The 16,908-nt window shown below is 50.1% G+C and overlaps 1 protein-coding gene across 3 annotated transcripts in view; it reads right to left on the bottom strand.

Annotated features, from left to right (window-relative positions):
• Positions 1 to 16,908, bottom strand: part of KIF2C (kinesin family member 2C) — a 37,730-nt gene that overhangs the window by 8,907 nt on the left and 11,915 nt on the right. For all 3 annotated transcript variants that reach the window (XM_078156602.1, XM_078156603.1, XM_020987561.2), the window contains 15 exons: positions 16,087 to 16,212; positions 14,067 to 14,189; positions 12,816 to 12,916; positions 12,184 to 12,279; positions 11,911 to 11,965; positions 11,652 to 11,814; positions 11,071 to 11,161; positions 10,777 to 10,840; positions 10,506 to 10,597; positions 9,978 to 10,120; positions 7,241 to 7,445; positions 7,042 to 7,152; positions 6,459 to 6,526; positions 6,152 to 6,263; positions 5,922 to 6,035 (listed from right to left, as the gene is read on the bottom strand). In XM_078156602.1, the coding sequence (XP_078012728.1) occupies positions 5,922 to 6,035; positions 6,152 to 6,263; positions 6,459 to 6,526; positions 7,042 to 7,152; positions 7,241 to 7,445; positions 9,978 to 10,120; positions 10,506 to 10,597; positions 10,777 to 10,840; positions 11,071 to 11,161; positions 11,652 to 11,814; positions 11,911 to 11,965; positions 12,184 to 12,279; positions 12,816 to 12,916; positions 14,067 to 14,189; positions 16,087 to 16,189 (1,641 nt within the window). In that variant the 5' untranslated portion in view covers positions 16,190 to 16,212. The remainder of the gene's footprint in view (positions 1 to 5,921; positions 6,036 to 6,151; positions 6,264 to 6,458; positions 6,527 to 7,041; positions 7,153 to 7,240; positions 7,446 to 9,977; positions 10,121 to 10,505; positions 10,598 to 10,776; positions 10,841 to 11,070; positions 11,162 to 11,651; positions 11,815 to 11,910; positions 11,966 to 12,183; positions 12,280 to 12,815; positions 12,917 to 14,066; positions 14,190 to 16,086; positions 16,213 to 16,908) is intronic.

The following is a 16,908-nucleotide window of genomic DNA, read 5'->3' as shown; positions in this document are numbered from 1 at the left end:
GACAACGAAGTAATATCATTACTAAACATATATGCACCAAATGATACAGCATCCAAATTCTCAGAGGAGAAGTTCAGGGAGTTACAGGAAGAAACAGACAGCAAAATTATACTAGAGGGGACCTCAACCTCCCCCTCTCTGAACTAGATAAATCTAACCACAAAATAAATAAGAAAGAAGTTAAGGAGGTGAATAGAACATTAGAAAAGTTAGATATGATAGACAAGTTAGACAAATTAACAAATTTTAAAAATCTCCAAATACCCAAATAGGAATGTTAAAAATCAAAGGAGATTAACAAAATTGAAAGCAAAAACCCCCACTGAATTAATAAATAAAACTAGGAGCTGGTTTTTTTTTCCTGGGTTGGTGGGAATCAAATGGATAAACCATTAACTAATTTGATTTTAAGAAAGAATAAAACCAAATTACCAGTATCAAAAATGAAAAGGAGAATTTATCATAAATAAATAAAAAGATCTTATAAACTATTTTGCTCAACTACATTCGAGTAAAAACAACTTAAATTAAATGAATATTTACAAAAATATAAAACACCCAAACTAACAGAATAAGAAATAGAACTCTCAAACATTAAATTTCAGGGGAAAAAAAGGCTGAACAAGCCATAAATGACCTTCTAGAAGAAAAAAAAATCAGGTCCACATGGACTTAAAAGCAAATTCCATCAAACATTCAAAGAATAATTAATTCCAATGTTATACAAACTATTTGCAAATGTAGGAAAAGAAATTCTACCAAATTACTTCCAATACAAACCAGAGAAAATAAAAATGGAGAAAAAAACTCAAAAAACTATAGACCAAAATCCTCAAAGAACACTGATGAAAAAATTTTGACTAAAGTAATAGCAAAGAGGCTATATCAACATATCACAAATATTACACACTATGAGCTGGCTGCATCTATACCAGGAATTCAGAACTAGTTTACCATCATTAGGATAATTATAAACATAACTGACATGTTAATAACAACAACAAAAATCACACTATGAAGATATGAAGAAAAAGTTTTTGACAAAACATAACACCCATTTGTTAAAATACTAGAAAACCTAGGAATACATGGACTTTTCTTTAACATGGTAAATAGTATATGCCAAAAACCAAGGACCAACATCATATGTGACAGAGATAAAGTAGAATCTTTTCCAACAAGATGATGGGTAAAGTAAGGATATTCATTGTTACCACTACTATTTGATAAACACTAGAAATGCCAGCCAGAGCAATAAAGACAAGAAAAAGAAATTAAGAGAATAAACACAGGCAAAGACAAAATAAACATCACTTTGCTGATAATAGGATGGTATACTTCAAGGCGCTAGGTGGTGCCACAGTGCACAGAGTGCTAGGTCCTGAGTCAGGAAGATTGCCATTTCTGAGTTCAAATACCGTGTGACCCCGGGCAAGTCACTTCATCTTGTTTGCCTCTGTTTCGTCATCTGTGAAATGAGCTGGCGAAGAAATGGCAAAACACTCCAGTATCTTTGCCAAGAACACCCCAAATGGGTCATGAAGAGTTGGACACAACTGAAAAACAACTTATACTTTGGAGTCTATGAAGATATACACAGGAATTCTAAGAATGTAACTACAAAACACCATTTACAGAAACAAAGACAGACTGAAATAACTGGAGAAATATTACGTATTGATGGCTGAGCCAATATAATAAAAATGGTAGTATCTCCTAATTTAATTTACTTATTCAGTGCCATAACAATCAAACTACCAAAGGAATATTTTATAGAGGTAGAAAAAATGACCACATTGATCTGGAGGAACAAAAATGTCAAGAATCTCAAAGGAAATGATGAAAAAAATGGGAAGGAGGGGCAGCTAGGTGGTGCAATAGATAGAGCTCCGGCCCTAGAGTCAAGAGGACCTGGGTTCAAATCCGGCCTCAGACACTTGAAACTTACTAGCTGTATGACTCTGGACAAGTCACTTTAACCCTGATTGCCTCACCAAAAAAAAAAAAACAAAAAAGGTGAAAGAAGTGGGAAGGGAGCCTAACAGTATCAAATTTCAAACTATACTACAAAGCAGGAGTCAAGATGATTTGGTACTAGTTAAACAGAGAAGTCAATCAGTGGATCAGATAAGGTACACAACATACACGAGAAGCAAACATAGTCGCCTAGTGTTTAAACACAAAGGCCACAGTTAACTGAGGTAAAAGACTCACTATCTGACAAAAACTGCAGGGAAAATTGTACAGCACTCTGGCAGAAATTAAGTTTAGACCAGCATCTCACACCATATACATCAAGATAAGCTTCACGTAAATAATTCCTTAAAAATTAGAATGAAGCAAACGGAAGCTAATGACTCTATGAGAAATCAAGAAATTATAAAACAAAACCAAAACAATGAAAAAATAGAAAACAATGTGAAATATCTCATTGGAAAAACAATTGACCTGGAAAACAGGTCCATGAGAGATAATTTAGAAATTATTGGACTACCTGAAAGCCATGATCAAAAACAGGGCTTAGACATCATCTTTCTTTCTTTTTTTTTTACTCAGGGTCACAGAGCTAGTGAGCATTATGTGTCTGAGGTCAGATTTGAACTCAGGTCCTCCTGAATCCAGGGCCAGTGCTTTATCCACTGCGCCACCTACCTGCCCCTAGACACCATCTTTCAAAAAATTATCGGGGCAGCTAGGTGGCACAGTGGATAGACCACTGGCCCTGAAGTCAGGAGGACCTGAGTTCAAATCTAGCCTCAGACCAAACACTTGTCACATATTAGCTATGAGACTCTGGGCAAGTCACTTAACCCCAATTGCCTAAAAAACCCCAAAAAGCCCAAAACAAAACCAAGGAATTATCAAGGAAAACTGACCTGATATTTTAGAACCAGAGGGCAAAACAGAAATTGAAAGAATCCACCGATCAACTCCTGAAAGACATTCCAAAAGGAAAACTCCTAGGAATATTATAGCCAAATTCCATAGTTCCCAGGTCAAGGAGAAAATATTGCAAGCAGCCAGAAAGAAATAATTCAAGTATTGTGGAAACATAAGGATAACACAAGATTTAGCAGCTTCTACATTAAGGGATCTGAGGGCTTGGACTATGACATTCCAGAGGTCAAAGGAGCTAGGAGTAAAACCAAGAATCACCTACCCAGCACAACTGAGTGTAATCCTTCAGGGGAAAAAAGTGGGTATTCAGTGAAATAGAGGACTTTCAAACACTCTTGATGAACAGATCAGAGTTGAATAGAAAATCTGACTTTCAAATATAAGACTCAAGAGAAGCAGGAAAAGGTAAACAGGAAAGAGAAATCATAAGGGACTTATTAAAGTTTAACTATTTACATTTCTACATGGAAAGATAATATTTGTAACTCATGAGACCTTTCTCAGTATTAGGATAGTTGGAGGGAATATATTTAAATAAAATTAAGGAGAGAAAGGATTGTACTGGAAGAAAGAGAAAGGGAAAGGTAGAATGGGGTAAATTATCTCACATAAAAGAGGCAAGAAAAAGCTTTTATAGTGGAGAGGAAGAGCGGGGAGGTGAGATTAAATTAATCTTTTTTATTGTAGCCGTATTCCCCTCAACTCTCTTCTCCTTGCTCTTTTTTTTTTTTTGGACAACTTAGGAATTTGCTTTACTTGACTATGCATATTTGTTACAAGGGTTTTGTTTTTGGTTTTCTTTTTTTTTTTCTAATTTTTAAAATTAATTAATTTATTTACTTTTAGTTTTCAACATTCACTTCCACACAATTTTGAGTTCCAATTTTTCTCCCCATCTCTTCTTTCCTCCACTCCAAAAATTACTAACCTGGGCATGTTATACTTGAATCTGGCCATGTCACTAGAGAAATCAAATAGAACAAAGTCCTATGCACACAAAAATATTTATGGCAGCTCTTTTTGTAGTGGCGAAAAATGGTAAACTGTATGTGTATATGTGTGTGTGTGTGTGTCCGTCCATCCATGCACCCATGCGCACCCATCAATTGGGGGATGACAGAACAGATTAACATATATGAGTGTGATGGAAAATAATTCTGCTGTAAGAAATGGGGGGGGGTGGATTTAGAGAAACCTGGAAGACTTGTATGAAATGATGCAGAGGGAAGGGAGCAAAAGCAGGAGAACAATTTATACTAGAACAACACTGGAAAAGCAAACTTTGGGGGCAGATAGGTGGCACAGTGGATAGAGCACTGGCCCTGAAGTCAGGAGGACCTGAGTTCAAATCTGGCCTCAGACCAAACACTTGACCCTTACTAGCTGTGTGACCCTGGGCAAGTCACTTAACCCCAACTACCTAAAAAACCCAACCCAACAAACAAACAAAAAAAAAACGAAAAACAAACTTTGAAAGACTTAGGAACTCTGTTCAACCCCACAACCAACTATGATCCCAGAGGATTCACTCCCCTCAAAAATGGTAGGCGAGAGGCAAACATGTAGAACAAGACACACATTTTGTGGATAGTGCCAATACGAGAACTGGTTTTGCTTAAATACATGTGTTTGTTACAAGGGTTTTGTTCTTTTTTTTTTTTCAAGTGGGAAGACAGAAAGGTTGGGAGGAAAAAAAATGGTTGACAATTTTTAAGAACCAGCAACAACTATGAACTGGAGAAAACCCAAAGCACTTAAAAGCCAGTCCATTCGACAGGACAGCCCTGTCTGCAGCAGATACACGCCACATTTTGTATCACAGTCCACACTTCTCTGCTAACCACAGAAAGGTGGGGGTGGGGGTGGGGTGGTCCCTTCCTTCTCAACAGGATGAATTATCAGAGATGACTTCTGCTCAGTTCAAAAGCCAGCACCGCTATGCCAGGACCACCTGACCACACCGACAGGGGGACCACAATGACGGCTCAGAGGACATCAGAGAGACAGACACCCCTCCCGTGCTGCTGTTTTCCTGGACGAGACGGAAAGACGTGGCCTAGATGATGGTACAGTCAGGCAGCCTGGTTGGTGGCTGAATGACTGGACCCCAGATTCCCCTGGGATCTCTGCCTGGTCCTGGCTGGTTGGACATTCTTATCAATGACTTGAGGCCCAGAAACATCTATGTCCACAGAGCAGCCAAAGCTTGGAGGGAGAGTAAACACACCGTATGACCAGGTCTGGGTAGGCTAGCACATAGGGCTAAATTCACTGAGGCTAAATTTCCCAGGGATAAAATATAAAGTTCCAGCCTTGAGTTTGAAAATAGAAATGTTATAAATACAGAACAGAGTCCCCGGCATGGTCAGAGAGCAGACTGTTGTGTGCTGGCTTGTGAGGATCCAATGCTACCTGATGCTGCATGAGGAGAGGCAGTGTCCAGAATGTGGTAGAGGACAGTCCCATCTGTGGTCAGGTCTCAGAGCCACATTTTGGGAAGGGTGCTAATAAGACTGTATCTCTAGGACAGCAAAAGAGGGAGGGTGGGTTGCCTGTCTGATGACACCTCACCATCCTCTCAGGGCTCTAAAATGTGTGGGTTGGGAGTGGGGAATGGGGGCTTCCACCCCAGACAGCAGGTGGCAAAGTGGTCTGCAGGGGGAGTGAGGGGTGGGGTTGCAGGCAGATGCTGGAAGAGCTGCCCCTAAGGAGAATGGGGCACGATAGCAGCCAGGTGCCTTGTTTAGGGGTGCAGCAAGAAGGGAGCCTGCACTGGAGCTGTGCCAACTTTGGCCAGGCCAAGGCAGGGGCCCTGAAGACCTGGGGCTCTCGCTTTGCAGCTGGGGACACACTTCCCCGCTCTGAGCTGAGTTGCTGATCTGTAAGACACTGCGGAAGTGTCCAACTGTGTCCCTCTCAAGGCTGCTACGACACACATGAACCTGTCCTCATTTGAGTCAGGACTTCCCATGCCCAGGGACCAGTTCTCGTGGCGGGGAGGGCCTGGCCGGCCTTCTCAGTACCTGAACGATCTCCTTGAGTTCCTCTATGGCCTTCTCCTCTAGCTCCCCGATCTGGGTCATGGCCTCCTGGAAGCTGGACATCTGGGATGAGAGCTCCTCTTCATCCTTGGACAGCTGGCCATGCCAAGGAAGGACAGGCCTCTGCTGAAGGCAGGGCTCTGGCCGCCAGCCCAGCCCACCCTTTCTCCCCCCCTTCTGCTCCCTAAGCCCCACTGTCTGGCTTCACTTACACCATGGGAGTGACTGGTGCTGTCGGAGCTGGGCTCCAGCTCTTCCCCCTCTGTCTCCATTTGGGTCTGCAGTTCCCCATTCCCACCATTGTGAGGGCTCAGCTCTTTGACCCTTGGCAGGAGTGAAGGAGAGAAGAAAGGAAGTCAGGCCCAGGCTCCTCCCAGGCTGGCCCCTAGGTGGTGGTGGGCTAAGCAGGCCAGGCCTGGCACTTCCCCCTTTCCCACCCCTGCCCCGCCTGACCCCCAGCATCAGACAAGTCTTGCCCCATGTACCCTCTCTGTCCCTTGCTTGCCCATGCCTTTGTACCTGTCTGCATATCTCAAGGTGTTCAGAGTATATTCACAGGAGCTCATCCCTGGGGAGATCATGGCGATCTGGGGAGGGAGACACGGCCCAGGTTGCTGAGTGGCCTGGGGCTCCCTCATAGAATGAGAACTGGGCCCAGCCACCTGTCCACCTGCATCTTCTTGAGACCGGCTGAGACCTGGCATTCCAGTTTAGTGGCTTTTGTCTCTTTTCACGGTTTTTACAGGACAGCACAATCTTCCTTCATACCCACCCCTCCCTTGTTTCTGAAGAACTCTTGGAATAACCAGGATCCTGGCAGGTCAGAAAGAAGCCCAGAGCCCAGAGATGCTCCGTCGGAGCAGGATGCTCAAGGGGGACTTGAGGACTCGGGGAGGCATTGGTGGGCCAGGGGTGGCCAGCAGCAAGCAGGTGAGGCTGCCAGAGGCGCCGAGCCTGCAGGCCACATCCAGGGATGGATCTTGGCCCCAACCCTCTCTTGCTCCCCAGAGCAGGAAAGGTTCCAAGCTGTGGGTTCAGGGCCTTGGGCACCCCCATGGTCAGTGTCCATGGGCCAGGTACCTGGAGCACACCTGGGCCTTACCATGCAGGTCCGCGAGTTTTCCCCAATGAAGGAGTCCCTGAGCACTTGGGTCAGCTTGCTTTCCCGGAATGGGGTGTGTGACTTATTCTGCCCCAGAGCCCGAATACATTCCTGCAGGGCAGAGGGAGACGTTGAGGTCCTGGGACCCAGCACCCCAACCCCTCTGAAGCACCCCACCGTCCTGGCCTCTGGCCTCTACCTTCAAGGCCAGCAGGCTCTTATTGATCTCGGCCCCTTCCATGCGGGTCTGCCGGTCGGCGCTGGATGTGTCAGCCCCTCGCTCATTCCCGGCCAGATCCACCAGGGAGAACTTGCCATGCAGCTTCCCCTTGGCCCGGAGCAGGATCTGGAAGCAGGCATGGGATCGGGAAGAGCTGGCGTTGGCAAATGTCTGTCCTGAGGTCCTAGGGCACAGGGAGGAGCACGTTAGAGGGTGTCCCCGCCTGAGCTGCCTTACGCAGGGGTGCTCAGGAAGAGAGGCAGAGACGGCCACAGCAGGCTCCGGCGTCCGCCTGCATGGCAGCCCCTGCCAGACAAAGGGAGTCAGGGCCATGGCAGTGGCCCTCCGGGCCTCAGTACCTTCCCATGTGGTTTATCCTGTGACATCCAGCCTCTTGAACCCTCAGTTCTCTCCCAGCATCACCCCTCCACTAGCCACCCTCTCCTCTTCTCCCATCTCGACCCTTTGGTGAATCAGTTCAACACTAATTGACCAACTCTCGCTTATATTGCCCATTACACCCAGCCATGTCTCAGCCTTGGATTACTCCCACTACATGCTGCTGAATGAAGGCAGAGAAACACACCCATTCTACCTGGGCCTGTGATCAACTTAAACCTCAACTGGGCCCTCTCTGCTGTTTGGCAATCCTGCTGTTCTTTATCAACTCCCTCTCCCACTCTCCACAGAAGCCCTTCCAAACCTTCTCAGGTGAGAAACCTGCCTCATGTTACAGAAAAAGCTGAGGCCGCTTGCCATGAGCTCCCTCCTCCGCCCTCTTCCTCCTCTTTCATCCCCCCAATGTCTTCTGCCCCTCTCCTCCTTCACGTTCGTCCCCCATAAAGAGGCGGCCTTCCCCGCCGTGGCTGAGCCCTCTCCTTACTGCCAGGCTGTGCCGCCTCCTCCGCCTTTGTGACTCTCTCATTCATCTTCAATCTCTCCCATTCTATTGGCTCCTTCCCCATTGCCCAAAAACATGGGCATTTCTCCCTGAAGAAACCCTCCCTTGATCCTGCCATCTCTATCATTCTATACTCCTTCTGCCCTTTGTGCTCTTTGAAAAGGCATCTACAACTGGGGCCTCCTCTTTCTGTCATCTTGCTGTCTTCTCAACCCCCTACAGTCCAGCTTCTGACCTCATCATTCCACTGAAGCTGCTTTTTCTGAAGTCACTAATGACCTCCCAGCTGCCATATCCAGTGGCCTTTTTCCCATCCTCATTCTCTTTGCCTTCTGTGTGGCCTCCGACACAGCCAATCACTCTCTCCTCCATGACAGTCTCTTCTTTCTAGGTTTTCAGGACACACTCTCTCTCCCCTGGTTCTCCCACCTCTCTGCTTGCTCCATCTCGAGTCTCCTTTGCTGAATCCTGCTCCGGATCACACCCTCTACCTGCACAAGGCCCCCAGAGTTCCGTCCCGGGCCTTCTCCCCTTCTCCCTCTATACCATGTCACGTGGTGACACATCAGCTCCCACGGATTTCATGACCATCTCTATGCTGGTGACCCTCCAGTCTAACTCTCCTGCCCAACCTCTCCACTCACCTCAAGTCTCATTGCCAATTGCCTTTCAGACATCCCAAACTGGATGTCCCATAGACCTCTTAAACCCAACCTGTCCAAATCGCAAACTCATTTTCTTACCCCTTAAACCCTCATCAGCTTTTAAACTCCCCTATTACTCATGGAGCATACTACCACCCCCCCAGTCTCCCTAAGTTGGCAGCCTGGTGTCATCCTGGACTCCTATTTCTCACTGACTCCCCCCAAATCCAATTTGACAAGACCTTTGGATTTCACCTTTGTGGCTTCTCTACAACACCCCCGCTTCTCTCCTCTGACACTGCAGGTGCCACTCCATCCCCCTCCCCCTTTTGCAGGCCTCCAGCACTTCACACCCGGACTATTGCACCAGCCTGGGGCTGGGACTGCCAGCCCATTCTGCGCCATCCTCCATTTAGCCACTAAAGTGATTCTCCTCAAGCACAGGCCCAATTATGTCACCTCTTCACTCAGTAACTCCAGTGGCTCCCTGTTGCCTTCAGGATCAAATACAAACTGTCCTGTCTGGTGTTCAAAGCCCTTCACAAGCTGTCTCCTGCCCCTTTCCAGTCTTCTTCCACTTTACTCCCTCCTCCTTATACTTTCAGCCTCCTGGCTGGGCCCTGGCCTTCTCTACACAGACCCTGCATCTCCCAACTCCGGGCCTTTTCTCTGGCTGTGGCCCCTGCCTGGAATGCTCTCCCTCCTCCTCTCCGCCTCCTGGCTTCCCCAACTTCCTTCATGTTCCAGCTAAAGTCCTACCTTCTACACAAGCCTTTCCCCATCTGTCTTATTTCCACTGCCTTCTCTCTGTTGGTCATTTCCTATCTATCCTGCACATGGCTTGCTTTGTATATTTGTTTGCATGTTGTCTCCTCCTTTAGAGTGTAAGCTCCATGGGGGCAGGAGCTGTCTTTTGTCTTTCTTTGTATGTCTAATGCTTGGCACAACAGGTGCTTAATGAATGTCTGACTGACTGAGCTGCCTGCCTACTCCCTGAAAGCCAGGGCAGACTCCCCACGACTGTTTAACTCCTGCGCTGAGTGGAGCAGCAGCAGATGACAGAATGCAGTGAGGAGGGGAGACCTAGGCCCCATCTCTGCTCCTCCATGGCTCCTCCACGGCCCCTCCCAGCTCTCCCTTGGCCATATGACTGACAGGGCCTTCTCCTCACCTACAGGCGCTGCCCGTCTCAATCATCCTGATGACATCGTCAGCCGAGTTCACCAGATGTTCCTGCAGCCCCACCACCTGCACCTGCTGCTTGCCGTCTTCTAGGACCCTAAGCTTGGCCTTCTTGTTCAGGAGGTCAAACAGCTACAGTGGGGAAGGCAAAGGGGGCCCAGCTGGCAGAGGTGGCCCATGGCACCACATCTTCCTCCCTCTCCCCTCACCATTCCCTTCCTCCAGGGTGCTGGGAGCACATGAGGTTGCTTCGATCCTCTAGAGAAAGAAGCTGGGTCAGAAACAAGAACCCCTGGGGCAAAAACCCCAACTAGGAAAGCTAGGTGCCAGGCCAGCAAAGAGGCTACTTGACAAATGAACAGCTCTTTGGGGCACCGGGACTGTCTGGAGTCCTGGCCTGAGCCCCAAGCTCAGGGAGCTGAGAGATGAGCTGGTCTCTCAGCTCAACACCCATAGGGAGGGATACAGGGACTGAGCAGAGCAGGGTCCCCTGACCCTATTCTGACCTTCTACTGACCTTCCCGTTGTAGATCTCAAAGAAGGTCACGTAGACTTCGAGGCTGAGGTTTCTGTATCGGGGCTGATTCTTTAGCAAGAAGACATCTCGTGCTAGAGGGAAGACAGGGAGGCAGGCAGGAAGAATGTTCTGGGTGCAGCCTTCACTCCTGAATCTAAGTAGGAAGGGGGAGGGAAGCCCTGGGCTAGTAGGGGGAGGGAGCTCAGCTTGGCCACGACTCCTCAAGCTATGACCCGAAGCCAGGATGAAGCGAGGCTTCCGTGGGACTTACAGGCAAATGCGTAGATGCCCTTGGAGGCGTTCTGGCTTTTCCCAGAGAAGTCACCGCCCATTGTCTGCAAAGGGAAGCAGCAGCCCCATCAGCTGAGGGGACACGCCCAGGACCCAGCATAGGGGAAGCCTTCAACAAGAGACACAGCATCCCCTTTCATTCTCCCCACTGGGCCACTTCTCACTCTCCTCCCTGTGGAGACCCTAGGGCAAACCAGCCCATTGAAAAGGTTGCCAGGCTGGGCTCTCTCTGAGGCCACCTTGTGGCAGGGCCCAGCCCTTCACCGAGACTCACATGGGTTTTGCCACTGCCTGTCTGGCCATAAGCAAAGCAGGTCGCCTTTCCTCCTTCAAAGATCGTCTGCACCAGCGGTCTGGCTGTGAACCTACAAGGAAAGAAGGCTGGGAGCTGGGCAAAGGCTGCTGCCCTCTGAGGCACGTTCCGGCCCCTCTCTGGCTCAGTCTGACAAAATGTATCTTAACTTCCTCCTTAGGGCTAAGGGGTCACTAACTTGGCAGAACTGGGAAAGCTGCTGCTGAGCCCCAAGCTGCAGTGTCCCATCAGAACCCGACTCCGGAGTGGCCGCCAGCAAAGGGCTGGCCAGAAAGATTTTCAGCCCCCCTGGCAGTCCTGACAGAGCGCTGGCAGAGCTTCCACCTCATTGGATGGGCTCAGCTACACAGGGCGATCTTGGGCTCAAGGCGAAAGGCCAGCCGCTTCTCTCCTGTCTGCCAAACCCATCGGCAGGACTTGAAATCCAACACTTTGTGTGGGGCAGACCCAGCCTGGGTTCCGATGGCAGGGCAGAGGAGGCCTGACCGGGGACCCCGAGGCTTCGCTGGGAGGAGGATTGTACGGGATACGCAGAACTCTACCTGTAGACAACCTCATTGGATGCAGTTTCATCGAAGGCAAAGTCGAAGCGGAATGCCTGGTTCTCCAGGTACTTGGTCAGGTCCACTTTCAGCTTGGGCTCGTGCACCAGCAGGAGGCACTTGCTGGGGACTGATATCACATCAAACTCCTTCTTGGCCAGTTCTGCAAGAGGAAAGCACAGGTCTGCAGCCTCAGGAGACATGCCTAAGACACACACATGCACACATGGGTTGCGCCTACAGCGTGGCACAGGCTTACCTTGCTTATTAAGAGGGCGCTTCCTAACACAGACACATATCCGATGTTCTTCTATCTGTGGGGGTGACAGGAAGACAAGCCATGCAGCACCCCGATACCTGCCTCCCCCAAGGCTGGGCCCCAGGCAGAGGCTCTCCATTCTCACATGGGCCCTGGCCACCCACAGCAATGGCTCGTCAGAAGATCTGAGTCACACCTGGACTGCATGGACACTCGCCACCCAGGGAGCAGGGCAGGACAGCTGCTGTCCAGTCAGCGGCCAAACACACTTACAGGGTCAGTCATGGTGAGTCTCTGACAGTCCAGAGTAGCTCGGAATTCCTTAATCATCCGTGCAAATTCCCAGTTTGGCAGGCTAGTATCGTATTCCTGTGGGGCAACAATGGATGGAAGGAGGACCACTGCACCAGTTTTCTGGGGCCTCCATCCATGCAGAGAGTACTGGAAAGTACCCCCAGAGTGAGCCCAGGCTCAGAGGTAGGGGGACCCCAAAGGGCTCAAGAACCATAGGTGGTGGAAAGCGCAAAGGGCTCAGGGACTATAGGCAAGAAGGATCCAACCCCAAAGGGCTCAGGACTCACAGGTGGGGGAAGCCCTAAAGGGCTCAGGGCCTACAGGCAGGAAGGACCCAACCCCAAAGGGCTCAGAACCCATAGGTGGGGGAAGCCCCAAAGGGCTCAGGGCCAAAAGGGAGGGGTGATACCCAAAGGATCCTAACAAAAGTCCTAAAGTACCCCAAATTGACATTCAGCCTGTACAGAAGTAGTCCCTTCAGAACACAGCTGCTAACCCATGGCCCACTGCATCCAGGCCCTAAGAGCCCAAACACAGGGCTCCATGTGATCTCAGCTAGGAAAGGGGTGGTGTGGATCAAGACAAGGCCCCGCCGGGTTCCAGGAAAGCACCTGTGCACGCTTGATCCGCATTTCTGAGTTCTGAGCCCTTTTTTCTTCTCGTTTTGTCTTCATTTTTTCCATTTCCTTCACTAGGCATGACTTCCTTCGAACTAGGAAAAAATCCCCAACCTATTGTCATTTCTGAGAGCCTGTTTCCTCCAGGTGTGTAGCCAAAGCTCTCTGGGCTGGGGGTGGGGCGGCTGGGCTGGCGAGGCCTGGCCAGCTGAGCCTGCAGCCCCACTCCAGCAGCTCTTGTCCCTCCCAGGCACCCTGTTCATGAGCTCAGGCAGAAGTAGCAGGAGCAACACAGAGTCAAGAGGTCACTTCAGAACAAAGCTTGGAACCAAACCTCTCCATTCCAGCTGGTTCTTGGGGCACTTTGTGCCAAAGTCACCTCCTTAAAGCACATCTGACCACAGACCCCTAGTGCATCCCTTCTGGGATGCGAGCTAGGCGAGGAAATGCTTCCTTGCAGGCCTGCAGAACCCCGCTGCCTCCAATCTGCCTCTTCCAGCCTTGGAACTCACTCGCCCAGCCCAAGCCTTCTGTGTCTCAGCCCCACTGCTCCCTGCCCTTGCCCAGCACTCACTCCTCTACCCCTTGTGCTATTTTAAAGGAGATGCCTGGAGCTAAATGGTGTATCCAGCAAGAAGGGATCCTTTTTCCTGGCAGACCAGGCAAGCTTTACCACTGCCTACTGAAATCCCTGTCTTGCTTCTGGGGCCCAGGTCTGGGCTCTCTCTTCTCAGCTGCTTCTAGACCACATGGTCTCACTCATCTTGGCCCCCTGAGGTTCCTCCTTTGGAGCACCCTTATTTGGGGACAGGCTGTAGCAGCTAGGACTTGGCCGTCCTCTTGGGACCCCTAGCACTCACTGCCCATGGTGCATCTGATTGTCTGATTCAAGGCCCTTTGAAAATACAGCCCAAACTTCAGCCCCAGCCCCAGCCCCAGCCACCTTGTGAGAGAAGGGTATAGGCATCTGCTCTATATGAGTGAGAGGATCTTAGCCTGCACCATTACGGGCAATGCCAGGAAGGCACTATGTGTATCCATGCAGCAGGCATCCCAGGGGACAGACACAGCTGGGCCGAGGCCCTGCCAGCTGCCATCTACGGTGCTCTGGGAAGGAGGCCGGACGAGCAGTGCGCCTCCGTGTAGCCCCATTCAAGGGAGGAGCCATTAAGGGGCCCTGAAGCCCAGCTTGGCTGCCTCCCCCATCATACTGCCCCTCCTAGCCCTGCCGGCCTCTGGCACTACCTGAATTTGCTGGGTTGGCAGCAGAGTTGCCTCGGATGAAAGATGTCTGTTCTTCTGCAGCCTCACTAACAGCAGCCAGTGGGATCTCGCTCATGCCAGCACGCGGGGCACGAGACAGACCCGCTAGGAAGGGGGAGAGGCAAGTGTTGGCAGGAGCCTGGCCAGCCTGACATCTGCTCATGAGCACAAACATGGCAGGCCAAGCGCCAGAGCTTCTGGGCCTGAGGACAACAGCGCTGGGCTCACGATGTCAGAGCCTTTCCCTTTCACACAGACACACAGAGAGAGACATACAAAGACAGAGACATACAGACACAGAGACACAGACACACACACAGATACATACAGACAGACATACACAGACACACAGAGACAGACATGCAGACACGTACAGACACACACAGACACACAGACGTAGACACAAACAGACACAGATAGAGAGACACAGATACAGACGCACACACAGAGACATAGATACAGACACAGACACACAGGCTCCCCTCAAATCTCAACCACCAAGTTCAGGCCTGCCTCTGGTCCTCCCAGCCACCCTTCTCCCTGCTTCTTGACACCACCCTTTTCTTTGCAAATGTCTTCTGGGTCTTGGCTCCTGCAACACACTCTGTCTGTCTGTCCCCCCATGCAGCCCTCGCCTTGTACAGATGTTCCCACTGTCTTTCCTTCCGCTGGAGCCCACTGTTTATCCATTCTGCCTCACTATCCCAAAGCTCTCCTTTCAAAGGGCACTAAAGGCCTCTACCACCACAGCCATGGGCATGGACTCCTTTGAAGCACAGGACACTAATGATTAATCCTCAGGGCCCCCCCCCACCCCCGTCCCTCATTACCTCTGACTACTGCTAGTGTCTTCCCCAGAGCTGAATCACAAAGCAAGCATTTAACAAATGCTCAGTCATTCATTCATTTATCCTTTCTTTCTCCTCTCTCCCTATGAAGGCTGGCATTTCTCAGGGATGCTCTCTGCCTTTCTCTTCTCTCTGGTCTTTCCTTAAAAGAGTTGATCCAGGGGCATCCAGGTAGTACAGTGGAGAGAGGACCAGCCCTGGAGTCAGAGGGCCTGAATTTAAATCTGACCTCAGACACCTGACACTTACTAGCTGTGTGACCCTGGGCAAGTCACTCAACCCCGACTGCCTCACTAAAAAAAAAAGAAAAAAAAGAAAAAAAAAGAGAGGGTTCATTGAACCCTTCCACGGCTTCAGGTCCCTTATTTTCAAGGAAGAATTTCAAATTTCTCTCTAATCCAGACCCCTCTCCTCAGCTACTAGTCTATTTGCCAACCACCACTAGGACCCTTCTGCCTCAGACTCATGCCCAAAGTCAAACACTGTGTCCAGTAAAGTCTCCTCTATCTCTTAAAAACACCATGGTCCAGAGCCTTCCTCACAATGGGGATTTCCAGAATCAAGTCCCTCTCCTCTCCATTTCCCATCCTCATTTCTTCTCCCCACGGCCTTCTACGCAGCCTCTCTGCGCTGAGGCTGCCCCCTCGAGTTACCCCCCACCCACATGCTGACAGTTATCTTCCTAAAGCCCACCCAAGGCTCAGAAACCTTCAGTAGCTCTCCAGCGCCAACAGGAAGAGGTCCTGATGCCTTGTTCTTCAAGGCCTCAGTACTGGCCTACCCTAGCTTCTCTTTCTTTTATTGGCCTACATCTCCCTGCGTAGGCCCCTGCCCATGACAGCTCTAGTATACTCCTACCCGAGCCAGGGGCTTCTGGTTCACAGCACTGTCTGCAGAGCGCCAGCAGCTCTCTCAAGCTTATATTAGAGGCTCATACCCACAGCAGAAGCAGGGGGTATCTTAGCTTCAGAGATGCCCTTCACCCAGGGACCTTGGGGTGGGGAGAGGGCCAACAGGGAAGTTCCAGCCCTGAGTCCAGAGGGGCTCGCTTCCCTTCCTCCTGCCAGTCCTGGCACTTATGCCAAGGCAGGGGACACCTCCAAGTCCCCAAGTCTGCATCATCAACTCCAAGCCAGGCTCTCTCTGTTACTTACTGGGAATTGTAAACTGGCTCCTGGTGTTGGCAGCTACAGAGGGGTCTACCTCCATGTCATTCTCCTGAGCCAGGAGACTCTGAGTCTCTGTGATGGCAGACATCCGGGTAGAACGGCCACGCAGAGCTGGAGGAATGAAAAGGCCAAGACAGCTGGTGAGAGGGACAAGGTATAATGGGAGCTCAGGCATAAGGGAGGGTGAAGGATCCACATTTTCTGTGTCTGCCAAGCCAGGAGAAATGAACAAAACGCAGACTGTCCCAAGGCTCATCGCACTGAGGCTCTCTGCAGCTCCTTTCCTGGCAGGGCTGACATGTCTCGCTCTCCAGCACCAGGATGGGGTGGGGGTGGGGGTGGGGGCGGCCCCATCAGTGAGGAGGTTGTTTGGCCTCTTCCTCCAGCTCCAGTCAGAGGGTGCTGGAACTGGGAGGCACACAGACATCACAGACTTTAGGACTGGAAGAAGCTTGGCAGTCAGTCGGTCCAACTTGCACCCAAAAGGTATCCACCCCAAAAGGTGCAGCACTCCCAAGTAGTAGTCACTGAACCTCTGCTCAAAAATCTCATCCTTGCACACTGCTGCCCCCTGGACATTGCTCCCGCCAATGACCTGCTCACTAGGCATGGCTTCCAGGAATAAAAGGGATTGGAAGTCTTAGAGCAGGTTTGGAGAGCCCCGCTTCCCCATCAGGTTTTCTAGCCAGGTCCTGAAATTGCTGGTGGCCACTGAGCTCTCTGCACAGGGCTTCTCTTGCCACAGAAGACAATAGCCAAGCTAAGGTACAACAACTGAAAAGCCCAGCCTCCTAGCTAGGACCCCCA

The sequence above is a fragment of the Phascolarctos cinereus genome, unplaced genomic scaffold, assembly GCF_003287225.1.
Source record: "Phascolarctos cinereus isolate Bilbo 61053 unplaced genomic scaffold, phaCin_HiC Scaffold_5;HRSCAF=322, whole genome shotgun sequence".
In the NCBI taxonomy this organism is placed as follows: Eukaryota; Metazoa; Chordata; class Mammalia; order Diprotodontia; family Phascolarctidae; genus Phascolarctos; species Phascolarctos cinereus.
Note: the sequence above shows the minus strand (reverse complement) of the source record. Positions and strands in the feature narration are given on the sequence as shown.